A 25,456-nucleotide genomic window follows, 5' to 3' on the forward strand; every position below is an offset into this window, starting at 1 on the left:
TCGCTCCTTCTGACGTGATCTAAAAACTTATTTATTTGAACAAGCCGGCCTGGTCTGATGGGTTTGGGGTTTTAATTACTGTTTTTAAGTAATTTATTCTATTCGGGCACAATGGTTTAATCTGTTTTTAATTTTTGTATTCTGTATTTTTGGTATTTATTGCCCTGTACACCGCCCTGAGTCCTTCGGGAGAAGGGCGGTATACAAATTAAATAAAATAAATAATTTTTTTTTTAAAAAAAAATTCCCCTTTCTTCTCTAGATTACTTGTTTTTCTGTGTTGATAGGCAGGTTGTTCTGTGAGGACTAGTAATTTGTCTAGACTGGCTTGAACTAATGCTAATGCAAAATACACAGCGTAAACTTTGGAGCGCATGGATAAAATGCTAGCAGTAGATACAAATCACAATAGCTGTATGCTGTTTTCAAGTCAAGAGTAATCTGGGGAACTCCAGTGGAAGTCTGTTGCCCTCCTGTCCTGCTTTCCTAATAGCATCTGGTTAATTAATCGTGGTAGAAAAAGAACTATTTGTTTAGAAATAATTTATAATTTATTTAATTATGTCTGCTACAAATGATGTGCAAAACAGCTGGCTTATTTGGGCATTTAGTCTATTCCAACTGGCTCTCGTATTTACAGTTTTATCCTATGCAACATAAAATCCTTTTGTAACTTTTATAAGACACTGGAACAAGACCGAGGACTTCTTGTTTTTTTTTGTGTGTGTGTGTGTGGTGGCCACGTAAAATGGATTTATGCAGTACATTTTTGTTGGAACACCTGTATAGCCATCAGGTACTTTGGGGAAATTGCTAGTAGAAGAATTGGCTGAATTCCATCACTTATCGGCCGTGACTTGCACATTAGTAATGGAGCGGGAGGAATGCCAGGCTCTTGGAAATAAAAGGACAAAGGATACAGGCAGAATTGGGACTTTCCATAGGGATGTGAAACTCTGGTGCGAATTTTATATACGGTAATAACCCTTCCCCCCCCCCCCCCCGGCACATAGCATTGCAAAAATTCAGCTTTCACTTCTGTGCTTTTGTTAGTATCACACAAACTGAACCCATGAATTAAAAGCTTTTTCTCCCCTCTCTCAGTTGAAACATTTTTTTAAAAAGGCTCATCCAGCCCTCTCCATTAGCCATTCTTTCTTCTCCCTCCCCCCCCCGAAAAAAAACTTTTATTAGATTTCAAAAAAAAAAAGTGTTAACGCACAAAAAGGCAAAGAAAAAATAATTAAAAAGAAAATAGGAAAGCTAGGAAAAAGCAAACTTGGGGAATGTGGGGAAAAAGGAGAAGAAAAGGTTGTAGAAAAAAAAAGTAACGTCCACCTTTCTTCAGTACAGATAAACAACCAAACATTGACGAGATTTTGAACTAGAACAAGCCATAACAAATAGTACTACTATCATTATAAAAAAAGTCTAATCATCCAAACCCAAGGTTAAAATTTCATTTCTTTTAAGTTTCAAACCAACCAACCAACCAACCAACCCCAAGAGAAGTTTCCCCAGTAGAAGCGAGCTAGATAAAGACTGCTTTCTTTAATCAAAGCAGACAGTTTCACCTGCTCCGCCAACTCCATTAAATTCACCATCCAGGTTAATCATCTTTTCTTCTTGAAAATTCAGTTTACTCTTCCACTTCAGTAATGCTGGCTGGGGCGATTAGGGTGTTGGAAGTCCACACCTCTTAAGGTCGCCAAGGTTGAGAAACCCTGCTGTAGAACAAGAGTGGACAACTTAAGGAACATCCACACACACACACACACCCCAGCCCTTTTCTTTCCTTCTTTTTTTTTGCAGTTTTTGCAGGCAGTTGCAGAAAATCAACAGTATATTCTGCTGTTTTGAGATCAGTTAATTTTATTTTTTTTATTTATTTTAATTCCATTTATATCCCACCCTTCTCCGAAGACTCAGGGTGGCTTACAAGCTTAGCAGTAGCCTTCATTCTATGTATATGCCTGCTTATTAGGGCTTTCACACACACACACCCCCAAGCGGCATTATTACAAAGTCAGCTTAATTGCCCCCAACAATCTGGGTCCTCATTTTACCTACCTCGGAAGGCTGAGTCAACCTTGAGCCTGGTGGGACTTGAACCTGCACTAATTGCAGGCAGCTGGTGTTACTTAAGGAGGCATTAGCCCACTGCTCCACCAAGGAAATGCAAATGAAGATAAACCCTCAAGTAGGCACCTAGGTTTTTTGTTTTGTTTTGTTTTTTTAAAAACTTCTGAAGACATCTTGCTTAGATAATTGGTGTGCATCTGACCCTATAATCTTCACCCTCCCCAACAGGTTTATACAAATCCCATGGTTAGCAGGTCCAGGGGCAGATAGATAGGTTTATTATTGGAAGATGGAGGAACGGGTTAATTGGAAAGAAAGCTAGAGAACGAAGAACTACTAGATCGGTTAGGCCGAAATAGAAGTAAATGGAAATGGATAAAGAAAGTGGAATCTTTTCAGTAAACATAAATGGATTGAACTCCCCAATTAAAAGAAACAAGATTTTTAGGAAACTAGGGAAACTGAATTTGGATATAATTTGTTTGCAAGAAAAACATATAAAAGCACAAGGTTATCAACTATTGGAATATTCATAGATCGGAAAACTTTACTATGCGTCAGCACGACAGAAAAAAAGAGGAGTAGCTCTATATATTAAAGAGACAATAAGTTTGAAAATGATATATTCAGAGGAAGAAGGAAGAATATTAATGGTAGAAATTTATCTGCATCAAAAGCAAATATTATTAGTGAATAATGGTAGAAATTTATCTGCATCAAAAGCAAATATTATTAGTGAAAAATTATGCACCAAATGACAAGAAAAGTTCTATAAAAATTTACATAGGAAAAATAATAGAAATAGAGTATCAAAATATTTGTTTACTAGGAGATTTTAATGCAATAAAGCAGGGGTGTCAAACTCTTATTTCATTGAGGGCCACATCAGCATTGTGGTTGCTCTCAGGGGGCCAGGTGGGCGTGGTCTATTGGGTGGGTGTGGCCAGGGTGCGTATGGCCTGCTGGGTGGGCGTGGCCAGCTCTACCTCGTTCGCATCAAGGGTGCCTATGGGGGCCTGGGCAGGAGTGGGACAGATCTGAGGGTCTCTGGGCCAGGGACAAGGCAGTGGGGGCCGTTCCCTCACTGTTTCCAGGATGGCTTTGCGGGCCACATGAAACCACTTCGCGGGCCGGATCTGGCCCCCGGGCCTTGTGTTTGACATGTCTGCAATAAAGGATGGAAAGAAAGCTGAGTCTTGCCAGAGGGTTCTGCATGTGCCATTGCAAACATTGGTGCTGTACCTTGAGAATCTGATTGATTTTGCCTTTTAAACAGTCTTCTGTTTCCACAAGAACTCCAGACATTTGTTCTTTTTTTCTTTTTGTATATATTTTATTAATTTTTATAAGGTTAGGGTTAGGGTTGGGGTTTTTTTAAAATAACATTCTTAATATTTAGCAAGCAGCATATTCTCTGGGTTCACGTATTTAAAAAACAATAAGTTAATTTCTATATTATCATAATATGTTAGTTAATCGCTCAATAGTCTTCTTACTAGTATGTATTCAATGTTACATAGTACATATCACGTTCCTTTCTCTCTAACTCGCTTTTCAACTCCAGACATTATTTCTGTTGTGTCAGCTGCTGGTGTGTAACAAGGTTGTAGTCCAACATCAAGTGTTAGCAGAGTCTGCTTTGAACAGGAGCTTAAGGATGACTGAGTAGTACCGTGCGCATGAACTACAGGTAGTTCTTGTCTTATGACAGTCCCATTTAGTGACCATTCAAAGTTACAAGAGCACTGAAAAAAATGACACACAACCATTGCAGCATCCTCGTGATCACATGATCAAAATTTAGACACTTGGCAACCGACTCGTATTTATGACGGTCGCAGTGTCCTGGGATCGGGTGATCACCTTTGGCGACCACCTGATAAGCAAAGTCAGTGGGGGAATCCAGATTCACTTAACAGCTGTGTTACTAATTGAGCAACTGCAGTGATTCACTTTACGACTGGCAAGAAAGGTCATAAAATGGAGCAAAACCCGCTTAACAGATGTCACGCTTAGCAGCAGAAATTTGGGGGCTCAATTGTGATAGTAAGTCGAGGACTGCCTGTACTGTGACCTCTTGAGTGCCTCCTGAAATGAACTTGGTCAGAGTCGCACTTAGAGACGGCCTAGACCAGGGGTCGGCAACCTCGGCTCTTTTATGACTCGTGGACTTCAACTCCCAGAATTCCTGAGCCAGCATAGCTGGCTCAGGAATTCTGGGAGTTGAAGTCCACGAGTCATAAAAGAGCCGAGGTTGCCGACCCCTGGCCTAGACACTTAAGGGCTTCTTTCCCCGATCAATTTGCCATCGATTCAATTACTGTCCCTTTGTACTGCCTGCAATAGCTTTCTTGGCCGAGAGTACAAAAAGATACCACCTAGCTGTACACTCTTGCAAAACTTCTAAAGGAATCTATTCATAGCTTTCCAGAATTGCTGCTTTATTATAGATTTATCTGCCTGTGGCCTTTCAGGGCATCTGCTGTATCTGAAGAGGGACTGGCAGGAATGCCGATCGGAAGAAATGGAGGATGCAGTCAGTGGTGGGGAGGAAGGGGGGGAGGGGAAGGCACTGTGTGTTCAGTCAGTAATTGTAATTGATGGCAGTCATGATTTCTGTGTGATTTTGTTCAGGTGTCACACTCGTTTGGAAGTATGTAAGGCATATTCACTTTCCTTTGACAAACCAAATAAATGCAGGTCAATAGTCCAAGAGGTCCCATCTCTGACTATAGGAGGAGAGATGTTACCTCCCATTGATAGAGCACGCAATCTGGGCGTCCTCCTAGATTCACGACTCAGTTTTGAAGATCACATTGGAGCCGTGGCTAGGGGGGCATTTGCACAGATTCGTCTTATATACCAATAGCGCCCCTTTTTGGACCGAGATGCCCTACGTACAGTCAGCCACGCACTCGTCACCTCCCGTATAGACTACTGTAATGCTCTCTACATGGGGCTGCCCTTGAAGACCACCCGGAGGCGTCAGCTGGTGCAGAATGCGGCTGCACGGGTTGTGATGGGAGCTCCCCGATACTCCCATATCACACCCCTCCTGCGTGAGCTGCATTGGCTACCAGTTGCCCTCCGGGTGAGATTTAAGGTGCTGGTACTTACCTTTAAAGCCCTACATGGCTTAGGTCCGGGATACTTGCAGGACCATCTGCTGCCGGGAACAAATTCCCATCGTCCAGTACGCTCGCACAGAGAAGGCCTCCTCAGGGTACCGTCAGCTAGGCAATGTCGGCTGGCGACCCCCAGGGGGAGGGCCTTCTCTGTGGGAGCGCCAGTCCTATGGAATCAGCTCCCCCCTGAGCTTCGGATGGCCCAAAACCTCCAATCCTTTCGCCGCGGCCTCAAAACACACCTGTTCCACCAGGCTGACCTGGACTGACAGGCATTTTAATTAATTTATATTTAGTATTTTTAATTCATTTTTTAAATTCTCTAATTTTAATTTACTGCACTGATGTTCTCAATTTCATTTTTATCTTGATTTCTGTACTTATTATATGTTTTGTTGTTAGCCGCCCTGAGTCCTTCGGGAGATAGGGCGGGATATAAATCCCATCAATAAATAAATAAATAAATAAATTTCATCGGTAAGTGTTTCTGGGAGCCTCAGAAAAAAAAGACGGAACAGCATGTGAGTCTGAAGGTTGGTGCTATTTTGAGAGAGACTGGGTTCCTCTAGATCAGGGGTAGGCAACCTTGGCTCTTTTATGACTCGTGGACTTCAACTCCCAGAATTCCTGAGCCAGCATGGCTCAGCTTGGAAAGCTCTCCCTTTCCCCTCAGCATGGCTGGCTCAGGAATTCTGGGAGTTGAAGTCCACGAGTCAAAAAAGAGCCAAGGTTGCCTACCCCTGATTCTAGGTTCTAGGTTCCCCTGCATTAGCTCAAATGGTTACAGGAAAGGTCAGGAGATTCCTCATTTGGCGAACCTGATCTCAGATGGTCAGAGTTCCTTTCTCCCGACTTCTTCGTGCTGTCCACCGGTTCAATATCACTCCTCCTTTCACTTGCAGGAATTGAAGCTGGCAGGGGTAGAAGTGGCTGACCTGGACATCAAAGGCATTGGGGCAGAGGAAGAAAACCGAACTCTGCAGGCTGAAATCAAGAAACTACAGGATGAGTTGACCTCTACCAAAAAAGGTGAGAGGTGAAACTTCAGGCATTAAAGGGCTCACGTAGATCACCCTGGTGCTTATATACTTTTACCTGACAGGTGCCATTTTCCATCAGTCCAGAGGAAGAAGGAATAACCTGCTTGGGCAACTCTCTTGTTTTCTCTTTATACCCTACTCCAAATTTTGCACAGTTGGCTCTTAATTGGAAGCTACCTAAGGGGTGACCTAGCATCTATTTATAACTGTAGAACTGTATACCCATGTGCCTTCCTCATGTACAATCTTGAACCTGTTCCTCCTGTTGGCTATAAATAATCCACTTGGCATCAAACTTTGGGCATCAATGAGCCAGTCCTGGAACATTTGTTTGTACACACACTGTCTTTGTCTGGAGTCATGCAGTTAGCATTTTCTCTCGTCCAGTTGTAAAATGGTTCGCTTTTTGATTAAATTGACCCTAAGAGCAGGGACCACTTTGTGAGATACCTCCTTCCAGCTCTATATGGTAATTTTTCTTCCAGCAGTGTGAATGCCCAGCAAGAAACGGGGGCTTTTTCAAGTTTATTTGCCTAAAACAATATGCCAGTCTCTTCTGCAAGTAGTTTGTTCTTCCTCTTCTCCAGCTGAGATGAAGTAACTTCCTTTGTTCACACGGATCCATGCAAAGCCACAAATCTCGGCTGAAAGAAGCTGAACTGTGGAACCCAACTGAATAAAACTTGGGAACAAAACTTTTTCTGCAGAAAGAAAATTCGCAAGAACACAATAGCTACGTGCTTCTATTTCTATTCTTTGGCAAGACCAAGGAAAGGCAACTTTTCAATTGTCAAGGGCTAAACTTGATGTCAGTCTTAGGAATAATGCAGACTCTGGTATATCACACATGTCCAGGATATTCCATTTTTTCCCTACATTTTCTTTTTGAGAGAGCTGCTTTCTCCTTTGCTTAAATTATTAAAATATTACTATCATGGAGCTTATGGTAAAGATACTTGTGTGGCAGAATAAGCCACCCGCTTCTGGTAATCATGATTTGAAAGTGTTTTGGCCACTTCATCCTACCACCAGACTATTTTTCCCTTTCTGGTCCTACATATCTTCTTGCTTTTCTGTGGTGTATATTTAGTTATACATCCACGTTCAAGGACAATAACACTGTTTCGCTGAAGTCTTCTGTTTACATTCTTCTTAGAAAACCCCAGATAATTAATAAAGACATTCCCATGCTTGCAGAAATAATACAGTACAAATATGAATGTGAGAAAGAGAAGGTGAGAGAGCAGGAGAGTTCCCTGTGACAAGGACATCTGCTTCAAAGACCAACAATGGTGGCCTTGTAACTCAGTTGTTGCTTCCCACAAGCAATGTCTCGAACACCAAAACATATAGAAGTATTTTAGAGGGCCTGTTTGTGATACCATAGAGCATACATTGCGATGTTCATCTGGCCAGCTCGCAGCCCCAACTGCTCATTAATACACCTCATCATTGCACACTGTCCACAGTTGCTCTGCGAGTGAGATGGGTGGTTTCTAAATTTGATATATAAATTAAAATACATGCATGTCTATTCTTCCAGCCAGGGGAAGTTGGAGACAGGTGGTCCACAAACCTTGCAGCGCTATAGTATATGCATTCCCTCCCCCTCTCCTCCCTGACATGTGACTAGTCTTCTCTATTGCAGTATCAACTGAACAGCTCCTCTGGATCCCATATACAGGGGTTGGCAAATGGAATGGGTTGACATCAGCCCTAGAGGAATCCTGGGACTGAGCAAGTTCTGGGTGGCAACTGACCTTTCCAATCCTGAGAGGGTTTGCATAACCCTTTGGTGTATTCTTCCCTCTGCATCCCACCCCAGCTGATCAAATGGCATGGTGGCCAGGCAGATGGACAGTACCAGATTGGGCACTATGCTGTGTTGTAGCCACAAGCAGCATTCCTGAGGTCTTCCAGATGGGTGTGCTTTTTTGCATTATTTTTAGGACGCTGGGTGATCTAGTAGTAAGGTAGAACAGCTGCTTGTGTCTGCCCCCGTGAAGTGGCATGTCTCTTTTTCCAGCATCGCCTTTTATAGCTGTCAAAGAGGATAGCATGCTTTCCACCTGGTGCTGATCCCTCAGCTAGGGCTCTGTCATTCAGAGACCAAAAAGCTTCATATTTTGACAGCCCTTTGAAAGACACCCCCCCCCCGCACATCACTGCCCTATGCACACAGTCAATTCTCAGTCCCAGGCTGGACAATGGGCTAATTTCTCACATGCAGCAGGGTGGGTCTAGCGTGCAGGTGTTATTCCAGGAGCAGGGAAACACAGGTGCTTGTCCACTCTCAGCTTCATAAACTCACCTGGTTACTTCGGGCCAGTCATTTTCTCTCAGCCCAACCTACCTCATAGGGTTGTTTGGGGGAAAAATAGGAGGAAGTACAATGTCTGCTGCCTTGAGCTCTCTATAAAAGGCAGTATATAAGTACTCAAATTCAAATATTTTTTTATATTCAATGACCAGATGTAGGTACAATTCTTAACAGCTTTATAGTATGGGATGGGGAGTGGGGTACAAGCAGGAGTAATTTACACAAAAGAGAGAAGAGGAGAAAAAGCCAATACAGTGGATAAGAGTACCATGCCCTATTTAAAATAGATAAGGCAATGAGAATTGCAAGAAATGTTTCAACTGTTAAGTAAGAACAATTAAAGGAAAATAAGAAAAATTAAATGTAGAATTATTTCTGCCCCTTCTTTCCATCCAGTAATTACCATCTTACTCTTTCTTCTCCCTCTTTTTCTCCTTCCTTTTATCATATAATTCCCTTCCCTTTAACCCTTTTTAAATCCCCAAACCATCAGTTCAGTCCTGTCTTCTTTCAACAAAAAAAATCCATATAAATGTTTCCAGTCTTTTGAAAAGGTCTTTGTTATTTTTTCCTGGCCAAACTGGCCAAGCTTTGAGTAAAATTGATTATACTCAGTTAGTTAGCACCTACTTGGTTCTTTTTGATAATACAGTAGTAATTTAAGGTTATCCCAAAGATGCTTTTTGAAGAGGCAACTGGACTTCTTTGTTTTTCTTTGAAGATGTTGCACTTCTTACTCAAGCATCTTCTTCGGCACTGACTGGGTGGTGGGAAATGGGAGGATTTATATTGCTTTCAGACAGCTGGTCATTTGCATTCTTTTAGAGAGTCATTGAGGCCACCTGGAGGTTATCTGTGTCCTGCACCTGAGAAGTGCAAATGGGCGTGGAGCCTTCTTGGAACTGCTGAAAGGACTGTGTTGTGGAGACATTTAACTCTGCACTTTGGGGTGGACACCCTTCAAATGGTGCGGGAATAGGAACGGAATTCCAGAAAACATTGCAGACTACAGGAACCATTTGCCCTCAGTTTGAAATGCAGACAACCCAGACTCATCCACAACAGCCTGCACCTGTGTTCAACAGCGAAAGGGACACAGGGTAGAAAACATCCTGCAGAAAGCACAGCTGCACAACACAGTCCTTTCAGGTGTGGAGCCTTCATGGTTGTCCCAAAGGTGCTTTTTCAAAAGCAACTGGATTTTCTTGTTTTTCTTGGAAGACGTTTCGCTTTTCATTTAAGAAGCTTCTTCGGCTCTGACTGGATAGTGGCGAATAGAAGGATTTATATTCCTTGCAGGCAGCTGGTCATTTGCATTCTTTCAGAGAGTCTTTGAGGCCACCTTGAAGTTTATCTGTGTCCTCAGGGTCACCTGAGTCATGCAAATAGGTGTGAAGCCTTCTTGGAATGGCTGAAAGGACTGGGTTAAGGAGAACCAGTTTCCAATCATGGCCCAAACTAGAAAAGCTCCGTTTCAAACATCTTACTCAGATTAGAATATTTCCACCCCTCAACAGATCGTTGGTAGTGAATGGCAGGTGAACTTCCAAAATTTCTAGCCAGGGCAGTCTTAGCCTTGCTGCTGGGAACTCTGAAACTTGTAGCCCAGCCTATCCTGGAAGGCATTGAATTGCTGAAGGCTTCACTAGGATTTCATCTTCCACCTCCCTTATAGAAATTTAACTTGGATCTTTAGGTTGACTCAGCCTTCCATCCTTCCGAGTTAGGTAAAATGAGGACCCAGATTGTTGGGGGCAATTAAGCTGACTTTGTAATAATGCCGCTTGGGGGGGGGGGCGAAAGCCCTAATAAGCAGGCATCTACATAGAATGAAGGCTACTGCTAAGCTTGTAAGCCGCCCTGAGTCTTCGGAGAAGGGCGGGATATAAATGGAATTAAAAAAAATAAAATAAATTTAACAGTTCTTACAAACCACTCCATCGCAGGGGACTCTGGGTAACAAGCAACAAACAGATATTAGCAATCAAGCAAAAACAAAAACTCACATCACAATAAAAAGATCAAAAAGCTGGTCTGAATATTGCAGAAAAATGAAAAAGTGAAGATGCTGGAGAGATCTACTTCCATTGTTTACCATACTGTGCAAAATTAAAAATCTGAACAGTGTTGATTCAGAATCTTATTTTACTTCTACATTCCTTCCTAGAAGGGAGACATGGAATAGCTTTCATCTTAACCCAAAGCATGTTGGGTTAAGAGATATGTAAGTTCCAGTATCTCAGGGGTTGCCACAAAGAAGAGGAAGTCAAGCTAATCTCCAAAGCACCTGAAGGCAGGACAAGAAGCAATGGATGGAAACTAATCAAGGAGACAAGCAACCTAGAACTAAGGAGAAATTTCCTAACAGTAAGAACAATTAATCAGTGGAATGACTTGCCTGCAGAAGCTGTAGGTGCTCCAACAGTGGAGGTTTTTAAGAAGAGATTGGACAACCATTTGTCTGAAATGGTATATGGTTTCCTGCCTGAGCGAGTGGTTGGACTAGATGATCTCCAAGGTCCCTTCCAGCTTTATTATTATTATTAAGTCACCTAATGAGAAGGAAGGACTCACTGGAGAAGAGCCTATTGCTGGGAAAGATTGAGGGCAATAGAAGAAGGGGACGACAGAGAATGAGGTGGCTGGATGGAGTCACTGAAGCAGTAGGCGTGAACTTAAAAGGACTCCAGAAGATGGTAGAGGACAGGAAGGCCTGGAGGAACATTGTCCATGGGGTTGCAATGGGTCGGACACAACTTCTCAGCTAACAACAACAACAACTTTCTATCAAGTATGTTATAAGAAGTATTATTTGGTAGAACAGCCACCCCTTGGTTGATATTGGCAATTGCCATGGATTACGTTATCTTCTGCTCATTTTGCTCCCACCTCATTTCACAAAAAGCAAAGAAAAATCTTGAAATAACCAAAATAGTAATGCTTTCCTGCCTCATTTTGAAAATTACATTTTGCCTGCTTATTTCAGATTTCCACAATTTAGAACTACCCATAATCCTGCAGTACTACGATCTACAGTATAATCTGAACTTCATCTACAGCCTATTGATGTTTAAAGAGATTATTTTATAAAGTTTTATAAAGTTTTTAACAAGCAATGTGTAAAACAGTGCACCATGTCTCTTTATTAAATATACTTGGCTAACATACAATGTGTTAGGGAAAAAAAACGAAAAAAAAAACACCTTTAGGATTAGTTCAACCAGATGTTTCCTGAACTTGTTGCTCAGTCCTGCACATTCATTTGGTAATATTTTAGTCTATTCCTCTTTACAAACTGCTTCAACTCATTGTTATTTTTGAAATGTCCTTCATTAAGATCTCAAAATAGAAAAATTATTCTGTTTCAGCCATTTTTTTTTTGTAAATCTATTTGTTCTGGTTGGAATTATTGACCTACATTTGTTTAAGCATCACCTCATGGATGAATGCTCTGATATTTCACTGTAGAATTGCTGGTACAATTTAGAAACTAGAACCTATGACCTGTTAGGCCAGGGGTGTCAAATTCAATTTCATTCAATTTCAACCCCCTCAGGGGGGCTGGGTGGGCGTGGCCAGGGTGGGTGTGGCCTACTGGGTGGGCGGGCGTGGCCAGCTCTACATCCTTCGCATCAAGGGTGCCTATGGGGGCCTGGGCAGGAGTGGGACAGATCTGAGGGTCTCTGGCAGAAGGAGGGTCTCTGGGCCAGGGCCAAGGCAGTGGGGGCCGTTCCCTCACTGTTTCCAGGATGGCTTCGTGGGCCACATGAAACCACTTCGCGGGCCGGATCCGGCCCCCGGGCCTTGTGTTTGACCTGTCTGTGTTAGGCCATTGCTTCAGAGATATTTCCTTACCTAAACAGAAACAAAATAACCATAGTCAAAAAAAAGCAGGAGTGGTCTGAGTGACTTCCAGCCCAGCTTAATTACAACAAGGAGCTAGGGCAGTCTACCCGACCTCCAGTGGCTGAAGGAGGGGCTGGTCTACTCAGCTTCCAGAGGGCTAAAGAGTGGGACCAACCTACTGAACTTCCATGTAATAGCACAGCAGCATTGAAGCAACCACAAATTTGCCAAATTTCAATCTCACATAGGAGTCATGGTTCCTGGATTTTAGACACATTCTGTAAGTTGGCCCATTTGAGGTACTTTTATCCAAAAATTGTTATTCTATCATGCATCGTTTTGCCCAATTAAAGGTTGCAGACATGAGAATTTTAGTAGTAGATTGTTTCCACAAATACTCACAACCTCAGGATCCGGACAGTTTGCACAGTAGTTTCAGACATGATCTGGAGACCATCATGCTTTAAGGTTGAGATGAGATTCTTTTTCTGGAATGCAGTATTTGGTTTTTCCAAACATAACGTTTCTCGTCAACACCAACGAGTTCCATTTTCATGTCATGTTTCCACAGAACATGGTTTTAATAATAACCTGCAGGATCATCCAGGTAGTCTTTGGTAAATTTTAGACACACTTTATCTTCGGTGTTCTCCCATGCCAATCCCTCTTAATGTTTTCCGTGTGGAAGACTCACGGACATTGACATCAAACAATACAAGACTGGCTACAGGGTGTTTTTTTTTTTTCCATTACCCAACGGTTCTTTTTGACCACCTGGAATATTGTTTGCCTCGCTTTTGTCATGATTTTTGTTGAAAGCTCAATCTTGGGAAAAGTGACAGTGATGTTGCATTTTCCCCATTTGTTACTACAATATGTGTTTTGCCATGGGCTGATTGAGACTGAAGTCTTTGACAGTGGTTTTATAGTCCCTTTTCAGCCTTTAAAGCATCTCAGTTCCTTCTGTAAAATGTGCAGAATTCTGATTCACAGTGTGTTCCATTTAAGAGTAAACTTCAACGATGATCTGTGGGGTTATTTTTATAGTAGAGGGACCCTCGAATCATGCTTGTCCGTCATCTCATTGGTTAAAACGTTCCCTCTTTAAGAGACCTCCCTGTCCTAGGGCTTCACAATACTTTTTTTTAACAAAGACAGTGAATGTTGCCTCAGTGGGTTCAGTAAAACATGGCACAGTAGGTCATTTTTTAGTATGTGTTTTGTTTCTAGTACAGAATTTAGATGACGTTGACCACATTATAGATCACAGTACTCTAGGGTTAAGGAGAGTATTATGGGGTTCACAAACTTCATCTCACTGTAACTGTTTTTAAAAGTCATCTTGATTTTTGATGGAAGTGTTAACTCCCAACCTATTGCTGGTTCAGGATAAAATCACCAGGGAGGAAATAGTCGGTAGCTAATTAACTAGCCGTATGTAATCATCTCAGCTCTGCTACCCTTGATAAAAAGACAAATTAATTGGCTGTGACACTTTCATTAAATAATGAGCTGGTGCAAACTAGTAGTCACCTATATAGCTGGGCACAACTAGTCACCTGAATCTTTTACTTGTAGGAGCTTTGCGAAAATCGAAAGAGGTGGGGGGTTTTTTTGGAATCCCATAATAGAAAAGGCAGGCTGCTGGGTTTTTTGATTTGGCAGGAGAAAAGCTGTGATACGGAACGACCTATTTTCAGTGAGAGATTCATTGGCACCCTTGCCTTGTGATTGCTCTAATAACTAGATGCGTGAGGATGCTGAAACTGTACTGATACGGTGCTTTTTCTCTCTTTTTCACCCAGCCCTGAATAAGGCAGACAACGAGGCATTGGCTATGCGCAAACAGGCTGAAGGATTGACAGTGGAGTACGACAGACTGCTGAAGGAACATGGCAAACTTCAGGTGCCCAGGGAAGAAAATAGGGTGGCAAGAATATGGAGATGGGGGCAAGCTGAGAAGGCCTGTGCTGGTATTGGCAGGAGACTACTCTGTACCTGTACGGTCTTTCAAAGCTGTACTCCATCCTTGTTTATTTTTAACAACCCCCATACTGTCAGTGTTTAAGTTTGATTTCAACTGTTGCAAAGATTGTGGGGCTTGGATAATAGGGAGATGAAGGCAGCAATGATACAAGGTTCACTAGCAAAAATGCTAGGCTGTAGTCCCTTCTTTGGGTAAATTTAAATCTTATTCTCCTCCTCCCCCAATTCATAGGGAATTCCTTATCGATGTATTTGCCTAGCTTTCTCTACAGCAGCCTTCCACGCCAGCCTATAGTGTCCCCTGTGGCTATGCTGGTTGCCATCCAATCCATTAGTGAGAAGCGATGTTGGGCAGGCTGCAGCAGAGGTCCTCCCTCATAGAGAATGCTGTTTCTTTTGCACAAATAGAGCAGAACTAGATGGATCTATAGAATGCTGGATTGTCTGATGTGTCCCCCTTCTCTTTATTAAACTAGAGATACCCAATTCCTGCAACCGTTCATCACATGTTTTAACCTCCAGACCCTAATTATCTTTGTTGCTCTTCCCTGCATTCCTTCTAGAGTTTTAACATCTTTTTAATATCATGGTGACCAGAACTGGATGCAGAATTCCAAGTGTGTCTTACCAAACCAGTATAAAACGATACTGTACATGCAGCCTAGGACTGCATTGGCTTTTTTGGCAGTTGCAACACACTGTTGCCTCATATTTAAGTGGTTGCCCATTAGGACAACCACGATCCCTCTCACAGTTACTGCTGTTGAGCCACATGCTACCTGTTCTGTACTTTTGCATTTGGTTTATCTTGCCTATTTGTAAAACTTTCCCACCACTGAATTGCACTTTGTTGGATAGGGCCCAGTGTTCAAGTCTGTCAAGATCCTTCTGGATCTTGAGCGTATCTTCTAAATTGTTGGCTATTCCTCCCAATTTGGTGTTGCCTGCAGAGTTGATTTTCCCTTCTATCCCCTTATCTAAATCATTTGTGAAGGTGTTGAAGAGTACTGGCCGAAAACAGAACCCTGAAATACTCCACTGCACGCTTCTCTCCATATAGATGTAGTTCTATTGAGGACTACACGTTGATTGTGGTTGGTCAGCCAGTTGCAAATCCATTTGGTGATAATGCTGTCTATTCCACATTTTTCTATCTTAACAAAAACTAGTTGTGTTGTAGTTTGTCAAATGGCTTATTGAACTCCAAGTATACTAGATCTACAGCATTCATTTGCTCCACTAATTTAGTCAATTTGTCAAAGAATGCAATAAGGCTTGTTTGGCATGGTTTTTGACAACCCATGTTACTTCTAATAATAGTTTTAGTTGTTTCTAAATTGATTGCTTCATTATTTTTCCAGGAACTTCCCAGGTATTGATGTCAGGCTGATTGTTCTGTAGTTTTCTGGATCCAATTCCCCCCCCCCTTTTTATGATTGGAGCCATATCAGCTCTTTTCTGGTCCTCTGGTAGTTCCCCAGTGCTCCAGGATCTTTGAAAATTACGGTTCAATGATTCTGATACCACGTCTGCCAGTTCCTTCAGAACTCTGGGATGTAATCTATCTGGTCCTGCTAATTTGTATTAGTCTAGCGTGGATAGATACTGTCTTAATTATTTTCTTGCCTATTTTGACTTACGTTCTTAATCTGCTTTCGATAGGTTGGACTGTTTTTCCTTTTGTATAAAGATGGGTGCAAAGAACGAATTTAGCAGTTCTCCTTTCTCTTTGCCGTCTTCTCCCATTAATGGACTGATTTTTTTTTCCTTTTTACACATTAAAAGGAACTTTTTTTATTTTTGACATTTATTGAAAGTCCAAGTTCATTCTGAACCTTAGCTTTCCTGACTTCATCTTTGCAGATTTGGGCTATGTGCTGGTGTTCTGGCTTAGTTATTTGTCCGTTTTTCCATTTTTTTATATGTGTCCTTTTTGTCTTTCAGTTTATCAGAGAGTTCTTTCTGTAAGAATGCTAGTTTCTTCTAGGATCTCTTATTTTCTTTTTCAGTGGTATTGTTCTAGACTTTTATAATATCATTTTTCCCAACTTGTTATCTCCTTTAAGATTTTCATCCATGGAATCCTTCCCAAGATGTCTCTAAATTGGTTAAAATCAGCTATCTTAAAGTCTTAAGACACTAGTTGGACTTTGTTCTATTGCTTGTATCTGGATTAGGTTGAATTCCAATATGATGTGGTTCCTCTCTCCCACAGTTCCCTCAGTTTCAATCTGTTGTATCATTTTATCTCTGTTAGTAAGAATTAAGTCCAATATTGCTGACCCACTAGTTCCCTTCTCTGTCTTTTGGGAGACGAGAGTTGTCTGCTAGGTTTGTCAGCAGCCTGTTCTAGCTGTACGTTCCAGTCATGGGTTTCATCCCACTACCTTTCGGTAATGGCAATAAGGTTATATTTGCCCTCATATACTAAGTCGCAAAGGGACGTGGTGGCTCAGTGGGTTAGGACGCTGAGCTTGTTGATCCGAAGGTCGGCAGTTTGGCGGGTCGAATCCCGAGTGCCGCGTAGCAGAGTGAGCGCCTGTTACTCGTCCCAGCTTCTGCCAACCTAGCAGTTCGAAAGCACGTAAAAATGCAAGTAGAAAAATAGGGACCACTCCGGTGGGAAGGTAACAGCGTTCCGTGCGCCTTTGGCGTCTAGTCATGCCGGCCACATGACCACGGAGACGTCCTCGGACAAGCGCTGGCTCTTCGGCTTTGAAATGGAGATGAGCACCGGCCCCTAGAGTCGGAAATGACTAGCACGCATGTGCGGAGGAACCTTTACCTTTACTTTTACTAAGTCTTTAAGTCCATCTTATTCAAGTGTTTTAAATTTAATCTTTTAAATAAATAAATAAATAAATGGTTGGTTGGTAATGTGACTGTAGGTGACATATGGGAGATTACAACTATCTTTTATCAATTGCAGTGAGTAAAGTACACTGAGACAGCTATTAACCCCATTGGGGGAGGGGTAATAGATATCCCAAATAGCAATGCATTCCCTGCTTTGTTGCCTGCCCCTTGATGTAGGAGAAGGTTTCATATAAATGAACCTTCTTCTCTAGCATCAAGGAGCCTTCGGCAACTTTATCTTTGTCTAGAAATGAATGCAGGCTGACTGGATTTCAAGGTTTCAAGGGAACCGAGTTAGGAACCTTGTGGATCATTTAGCCCTCTATGTCTAAGCTTCCCCAGAGCAGGGGTAGGCAACCTATGCTGACTCAGGAATGCTGGGAATTGAAGTCCATGAGTCATAAAAGAGCTGAGGTTGCCTACCCCTGCCCCAGAGTCTTGGATTCCTGCTTTCTCCTCAGTTTTCCTTTTAAGAACCTTGTCTGTTCCCAGCTCTGCTTTCTGAGTTTTCACCCCTTCTCCTCAACTAGCCTTCCCTTGCTCCAAGGTAAAATGCCTTTGAGCGGAACCTGTCCTAAAATCTGTGCCCTACGGAACAGAACAGGCTCCCGACTGCCTTTCCCTGAGGTTCTTTTTCAACTGCTGGTCTAGCCTAAAAACCTTGGGATTCTGCAGTGGCCTTTTTAATCAGGGACCAAGCAGGGGCGACTTGCTCAGACATGGTCATTCTGTTGCACATGCCTTCCAGATATGCTGAAGGTCAACTCCTCCAAATCCCAAGACAGCCCAAATGCTGGGGGTGGGTGTCCCAGACAGGGAGCTTTAACTGGCCCTTTTTCGGGAACAACCCTCCTGCAGTGAGACTCCTAAATGCCTCGTTTCCCCCCTGCTTCCTAAATCAAGTCCCTTTTCAACCAGAAGGATTGCTGGTTTTTTTAGAAGACAAAAAGGAGTTCTTGTGGAAGCCTTTTTTTGTCCTGTCCTCTTTGGAGAGTACTGTGAATCAATCAATATCCCTCCCTCCCTCCCTCTCTCTCTCCCCCTCTCCCTCTCCCTCTCCCTCTCTCTCTCTCTCTCTCTCTCTCTCTTCCTCTCTCTCTTCCTCTCTCTCTCTGTCTCTCTGTCTCTCTCTTCCTCTCCCTCCCGCCCTCTCTCTGTCTGTCTCTCTCTCTCTTCCTCTCTCTTCCTCTGTCTTTCTCTGTCTCTCTCTTCCTCTGTCTCTCTTTCTCTGTCTCTCTCTTCCTCTCTCTCTCTCTCTTCCTCTCTCTCTCTCTCTCTCCCTCTCCCTCTCCCTCTCTCTCACTCACAAGAGGTTGATTTTAGCCAAGGTTAAACTGCAGATCCAGCATTGTAAAGAGCTGAAAGAAAGAAAGAAAGGAAAGAAAGAAAGAAAGAAAGAAAGAAAGAAAGAAAGAGAAAGAGAAACCAGGCTTCTGTTGCCTTGGTAACCTCATCCCCACACAGGGGCTACAAGGAAAAGCAGATGCAACACCGCCTTGACTGCAGAGGGAGGAACCTGGTGGGGAGTGCCTGAGAATCTGGCCCAGTAAACATCCACGTGGTTGGCAGCACGTAAGCAGTCATAAGATGCTGCCACACCTGGTGGTTGATAAAGATGAGTGGGTGGGGAAGTGCAACCCTAAGGGCACGTAAGGGAGCAGCAGAACCAGGCAGGAGGAGCCTGAGGAGGAGTGTTAGGTGTTTTCTTTTGTTCCCGGAGGGGAACAAAGCATGCGAGAGTCCAGGCTTAAAAGTTAAGGAGTGGAAGGTACTGAGGCTAGACTTAAATTGGAAAGCAAATGGCTGGCTAGTTGACCACAATGGTTAGTTGGCAAGTAGTCTTCGTGCTACTTTCCTGACTCAAATAGAAGGACTTCACTCTGTTTTTAAATTGGGGTCCAAGAATGTTAAGACAAAGCTGAATACATCTTCCAATAAGATAATACCTGTTTTCTCTCTCTTCCCTCCCCCCCCACTCCATTCCTGATTTTGAAGCTTTGAGATAGGCTTTATTTCCTATAAAAAAAAAACTTGAGGGTTTCTTCTCCAGTCTCACCCCTGTTTCATTGGGATCATAGTCTCTTGTCGAACAAGAGACTTTGGATCCTTGGAAGCATCCTTTTGGAAGGTTTCTCTTGTCCTTTTTGATTCATTTACCTTCTTTCAGAGTTACAACTGGTGGGAGGAGTCTTGGCCTTGTTTGTGTGAATTGTTTGAGGTTATGTGCTGAGCGGGTCTAGGAGTTGGCTTAGGAGTTTTAATTGGTTCGATTCTTTGCTCTTACAAATACTTCCATATTGGAAGCACTGAAGTGCGTCCGTGATGAAAGGATTTGCTGATGACATCACTGTTGCCCAGGGGATGCCAAGTTGGGGGATCCTTTCATGTCCCCATGAAATTGCCCACCAAAGTGGTAACCATTTATCTACTTGCGGTCACCCACTTTCGAACCACTGGAGCTGGAGTGTGTGACAGGAGCTTACCCCACCCTGCAGCAACAACAGGTCTTGAATGCAAGGCTGCTGATTGTCAGCCGATCACTCTAACCTCATGAACTACCGCACTCTGGTTCTCTCCTATCGTATGGGCATAGAGGTTTTGGTTACCTGGATTGCTGCAGATACTACAGAAGTCATCAAACTTGTATAGGTAGAGGCAGGGCTTTTTTTCTCATAGAACGCTCAGAACGGCGTTCCGGCACCTTTTTTGGATGGAGCCTTGTAGGATAGGCAAGGCGGGTTGTATGACATGTGTGAGTTCCGGCACCTTTTTCTTATACAAAAAAAGCACTGGGTAGGGGTGATCATTGCTTGGTTGACTTCTTAGTCTTAAGAGGAGTTCATTTTCAGGGCTGGTTTTTTTCCCCTTCCTCTAACCATATAATATTTAGTCCTTCAGAAAGTCTTGATCCCAAAGACTGTATCATCAGGATTGTTGTGAGCAAAGTTAGTACTTTTATGCATTTTCTGTATAAATCCTCTCTGCAGATCTTTTTCGGCTGCTGTCTTGACTGTATCTGCTACAGCCACCTGTTATTATTTTCTTCCCTCCCTTGTGGTCCCAAAGCACATCTAATTTGGCTTCCAAATCTGAGTGTTGCTTTGCTTTGCCAGAAGCTTAAAAATAGAGTGTGTGTGTGTGTTGTGTGTGTAGATACTCAGATGTCTTTGAAGACTGGCAGCCCTGAAGAACATAGCTCTGCTTTTAATAACCTAGAGTGGCAAATATGCTAGGGATTCCAGAAGACTCCCTTACCTAGGATATTGTTGATTGTACCCACAACTTACATTCCATTTACTGTTGTTCCTAGATAGTTGGTTCACACTGAATGCTGATATGTCTGCTGTAGTTGGTAATGATTACTTCTTTCATGGAATTAGAAAGCCTTGGTGGATCATCCCAATAAGCCACAATGGCTTAGTATGAAGCAGGCCAGTTTGTTCTAATACCAACCCATGGTGTTGGCTATAGAGGCACAAGGTTGGCTCTAGCCCCAGCAGAATTCCTTGGTTCATATGTATGGGTTCTGTTAGAAACTTGGGGTGGTGGGGACGCGGGAGCTAAGTAAGAGTGGCAGGAAACTACATGTGGCCTCACAGGGATTCCTTCTATAACAGCTGAATATCCTATGAACTATATACTCTCTTTTATTCCCATTCCCCTTCTTCATTGCCCTTATACTAGAAACCGACTATGCTTCAGAGACAGGGCATTGTGTCCCAGTTATGCCACAGTGTGTTTCAGAGCTTTTTTGGGGGGTGGGTGGGGTGGGGGAAGAGTAGAGAGTTGGATTCTGGTTGGGTTGCTATATGGTTCAAGATACTGCCTGAAATGCAACAGCCAGCTATTGCTCTCATAACTGCCAACTTGGAAGAAATACCATGAGCTGTACAAGTGGCAGCTTGTTTGTTCACTTATTTATTTATACTTCATTTATTAAATGTATTTGCCACCCATCTCATAATGAAATGATTCCGGGTAGCTTACAGCAGGGGTCCTCAACCTTGGCAACTTTATAAGACTTGTGGACTTCAGCTTTGCTGGCTGAGGAATTCTGAGAGTTGAAGTCCACAAGTCTTAAAAGTTGGCAAAGTTTGAGGACCCTTGGCTTACAGCATTAAAACTTTAAAATCCTAACAAATATGTCTGAAAAAAACCAAAATGGAAATCCCAATCAGGATAAAATTATATAGTTAAAAAATGGCTGTTCCTTCTTGTGGTCTCCCGAGTTGCCTAGGAACACTCCCAGATAGAACCTGGAGGGTCTTCCTGCCCCTCTGTGCAATGTAAATAAATCTCTCCCTGCGGAGTAAGATTGCAGTAGTCATAGGTGGCAGTAGTCAAGACTGTCAGTCGAGAATTCGGGAACAGCTGCTTTAGCCTCCTTGAGCAATTGCTGGGCCGGGCATGTTCTTGCATGGCTGAGCTTAACACTTGAGAAAAATAGGGTTGCCTCAAGTATTTCTGGTCATCCAGCGAGTGTTTCCTCTTGATGCAACCTCTCAGACTTTTTTCAAAGGGATCGTTAAAGATGCTTGTTCATTGTTCAGAATGATGCATATAGTGAGTAGCATGTGAAAAGGGCTAACCTTAAAATCACACACTCTTGACGTGATCATTTGATCCGATTGAATGTGCATACAGGTACGGCTGGTGAACTGTCTGCTTCACAAATATGATTTAATGAGGGTGTGCTCCTGTGGCACGTTATCAAAAGGACTGTTTTGCGGAACTGGGATGTTTGTAGACCAAATCCCGTTTGTGACATGAATTTGGCAACAATTGGTCTACTTTGTCTCTCTTAGCCTTGATCCCACACTACCATCTGAGGATAACACTGGTCTGTATTATAGGTTTAGTGTGAGTGCTTGGAGAATGCAGGCTGTTTTTGAACATCGGGCTAGTGTTTGTTTTGGTTAGGTAAAGGTAAAGGTTCCCCCGCACATGCGTGCTAGTCGTTTCCGACTCTAGGGGCCGGTGCTCATCTCCGTTTCAAAGCCGAAGAGCCAGCGCTTGTCCGAGGACGTCTCCGTGGTCATGTGGCCGGCATGACTGGACGCCAAAGGCGCACGGAACGCTGTTCCCTTCCCACCGTAGCGGTCCCTATTTTTCTACTTGCATTTTTACGTGCTTTCGAACTGCTAGGTTGGCAGAAGCTGGGACGAGTAACAGGCGCTCACTCTGTTACGCGGCACTCGGGATTCGACCCGCCAAACTGCTGACCTTCCGATTGACAAGCTCAGCGTCCTAACCCACTGAGCCACCGCGTTACACGTTAGTTATTTTGATTTTCATCTAGTGGAGAACAGTATAAACCTTGGATTTTTCCCATCAGAGTGTAATCCATTCTCCACTGGAATATACAGTAGCAATGGGTTTCTATGAATGTGACACCATTCCTGTTAGAGTTGTGTGTGGACTAATTAATTGCATTCTGTAATAGGTATGTAGGTGATAGTAAACTGAGTAGTTTTGCCTAACTTTATAGTTCTGTCTACTTTTTCTTTGGAGGTGATAAGAAACAAAGTATATATGATGCGGAAGCTGATCATCCACCTCATATACTAATATTTTTTTTGCCAGAAAAGGCCAGAAACAGGCAAAAACAAATCATAAATCGTGGTCACGTTAGTGCGGGACTTCTGCAATAAGCTGTAAAGTGTGTGGGTTGTGAAATGCCCAAAACATAAGTCATGAGACCTCAGAGCTGTGTGCAGCCACTGAAATTCCAGAATCAGGTCCTAAGTAACTTCTGGAGGATAAGTGACCAGTCATTAAGTGAGGACCACCTTTAGTTTCTAAGCTGTAAAGAACAGGAACTTCTTTAAAGATGAGAGAAAAAACTGGCTTGATCAAGAAGTTAACCTCTGTGCCTAATAATGTGGTGTTTGTGCATCCATGGTCTTAGTATTGAGTCATTTTTGAACTGGCAGGTCTTCTCAGCGTGTCTGGCATTGCTGAGGAAATGCTGATGGGAATATCCTGCAACAACACCACTTTCGTAAGTCATGTTTGCAGTAACTACCATCAGGCACGTATTTCATGGAGACAAGCCAGAGTGACACACTAGGAATGATATACCCAAGAATGAACAACTCATGACCTTGCAGCATACAAAGAACAATGATTTGAATGGAGACCTTGCGTCATTGGCCAGCAGGGAGTCATTCTGTTGTGTATATTTCAGCTTGCAGAGTCTTATGACTGGCCTATTGTCTGCTTGAGATGACATTGGGCTTGTATTTAGTTTCTAGGTGCAGAGTATCCACTAACTACCTAGCTTGGTTGAGGAGTTCAGGGAACATTTTAACCACAAGTGTATTATCCCTGTCTTGATTCTGAAAAAGTATAACAAACGCTAAACAGGATGGTTACTGCAGAATTCAGCTTTCGGAAGATGTTAAGTTGGAAATTCTTAATGCCTCTTATTGGGTGCTTGAGGTTGTCTCAGAAAATGAAATGGAGGCTTGACTAGAGTACAAGCACCTCGGAGTCGCTCTGCAGTGGTGAATGGAGCCCTGCAGTGGTTCCTCTTCCTTACTAAGAAAGATTGCAGAATAAACCATGTAAAATTTCAGCCTTAGATACCTTGAGTGCTGACCATCAGCACTAAACTAGGAGAAGGTCTTTCTTGCTCTAATCAATGTTTTGTCTTTTTTCCCCCCCTTCAGGCAAGTTGTGAAGGCCAAAAGGATAAGAAGGATGAATGATTCAGTTGGATTGCCTAGCCTCCATCCTGTTCCTTCTTGTACATTTGTCTCTTTCTGGCGGTGGGACCTAACTGAGCCCTTTGTGTTTATCCACTCCTGCCCCTCTCCCAAACATCCCCCCCCTCCAATGCTGCTATAGCTTTTGAGCAGACAGTGGTCTTTATTGCGCCTGCTGGCAAGAGACGACTGATGCCTGTCACTGTATCCCACTGATGCCTGTCACTGTATCCGTGGGAGGCTTTCCAGGAGGTGGGGTGGGGTGGGGTAGAGAAGGGGCAGGGGGCAAAAGGAGAATCCGTTCAGGCTGAACCAGCAGCATGTCTTGGTGCTCTGCTGGGGAGGCTGCCCGGCTATTTCAGCATGCACCCTTAACAGAGTCTGCCTCTTTCAGCTGCATTTGTATTGCCATGCATTGGCCATTCCTCTGCACCATTCCAGGCTGAAGAGTTCACGTTGAGTTGAGTTTATGTGCCTGAATGGAAAGAGGAAAGATTGGCCGTATGTCCATACCTCTCTCTATTTTTTTTTAAATGTGCGAAATAAGGTGACTGTACAAAGCTTCTCATTAAATCTTTGAAACAGTATTCTTGGTGTGTTCTGTGTGTGTGTTGGGGGGTGGGGGGAGTTGAATTTCCACTCCCTAAAAAGTGTGTTACCTTGCGGGTATGAAGGTGTGTTTTGAGAGGAAAACTGTGGGGCCACTGGGTTTTTGGCCTGCTCTTCCTGGCTAAACTCAAACCACCCCTGTTGACTTCCTTGGAGGTAAAAAGAGTCTGCCTTCCTCCTCCCTATCATACCCGCAGCCTTGGCCACATTGTTTGTGTTGTCATCTGGGTCTTGTCCAGGTTACATTTGTGGTTTGGTTCCTGAGCCTTTGCTACTTGGCTTTCCAGCCGTTAATCATGCCCCAGAGCCACAAGGGCTACTGTGTATAGTCTTTGGCTAGGTGCCCACCTAAGTGACAAGGTTGCCTGTATGCAAAGAAAAGCAATTCAGTCCCAGACTAATAAAGAGGAGAACTCTAGAAGTTCTGGCAAAGGGGGAATAAAAAGGGGGAACTGGCAAAATCTGGGGTGCGGTGGGAGTGGAGATAATTGCTGTTGAGGGATTTAACTAAGGCCATAATGGAAGGAGTTTGAGGGAGACGAAAAATACAAACTCTCAGGAATAAACAATGTCCCATGTAGGTGGGGTGGGACTTCAAGGCTTCTGAATGTGGCATGAAAGACCTGTAGAACTCCTTTATACCAACAAACAACAAGGTGTGCTGGGAGGGTGGTATAAAACTTTTGTTCTGTTCCGCTTCCTGACAAGGGCAAAACAAAGTACTGTTTGGCTCTTTCCCAGTACTATTGCCTAAAGCAGTTTCTCAACCTTTGCAACTTTTTAAGAGGTGTGGACTTCAGTTCCCAGAATTCCAAGATTGAGAAATACTGGCCTAGAGTAGAAACATGGTACATGGGATCACTTCCCTAATCTCATTCTTTACAG

General features: G+C 43.1%; 1 protein-coding gene across 2 annotated transcripts in view; it reads left to right on the plus strand.

Moving 5' to 3' along the window:
• BCAP31 (B cell receptor associated protein 31) overlaps positions 1-24,549 on the plus strand; it is a 55,524-nt gene extending 30,975 nt beyond the window's left edge. Inside the window, exons 6-8 of one of the 2 annotated variants that reach the window (XM_083353064.1) lie at positions 6,110-6,236; positions 14,219-14,319; positions 23,927-24,549. In XM_083353064.1, coding sequence (XP_083209190.1) covers positions 6,110-6,236; positions 14,219-14,319; positions 23,927-23,965 — 267 coding nt within the window. In that variant the 3' untranslated portion in view covers positions 23,966-24,549. Of the gene's footprint in view, positions 1-6,109; positions 6,237-6,834; positions 7,187-14,218; positions 14,320-23,926 lie in introns of those variants that run through there. The other variant, XM_083353065.1, reaches the window with a different exon arrangement.
• Positions 24,550-25,456: the final 907 nt, after the last annotated feature.

This window comes from Vipera ursinii (genome assembly GCF_947247035.1).
Source record: "Vipera ursinii genome assembly, chromosome: 2".
Classification (NCBI taxonomy): Eukaryota; Metazoa; Chordata; class Lepidosauria; order Squamata; family Viperidae; genus Vipera; species Vipera ursinii.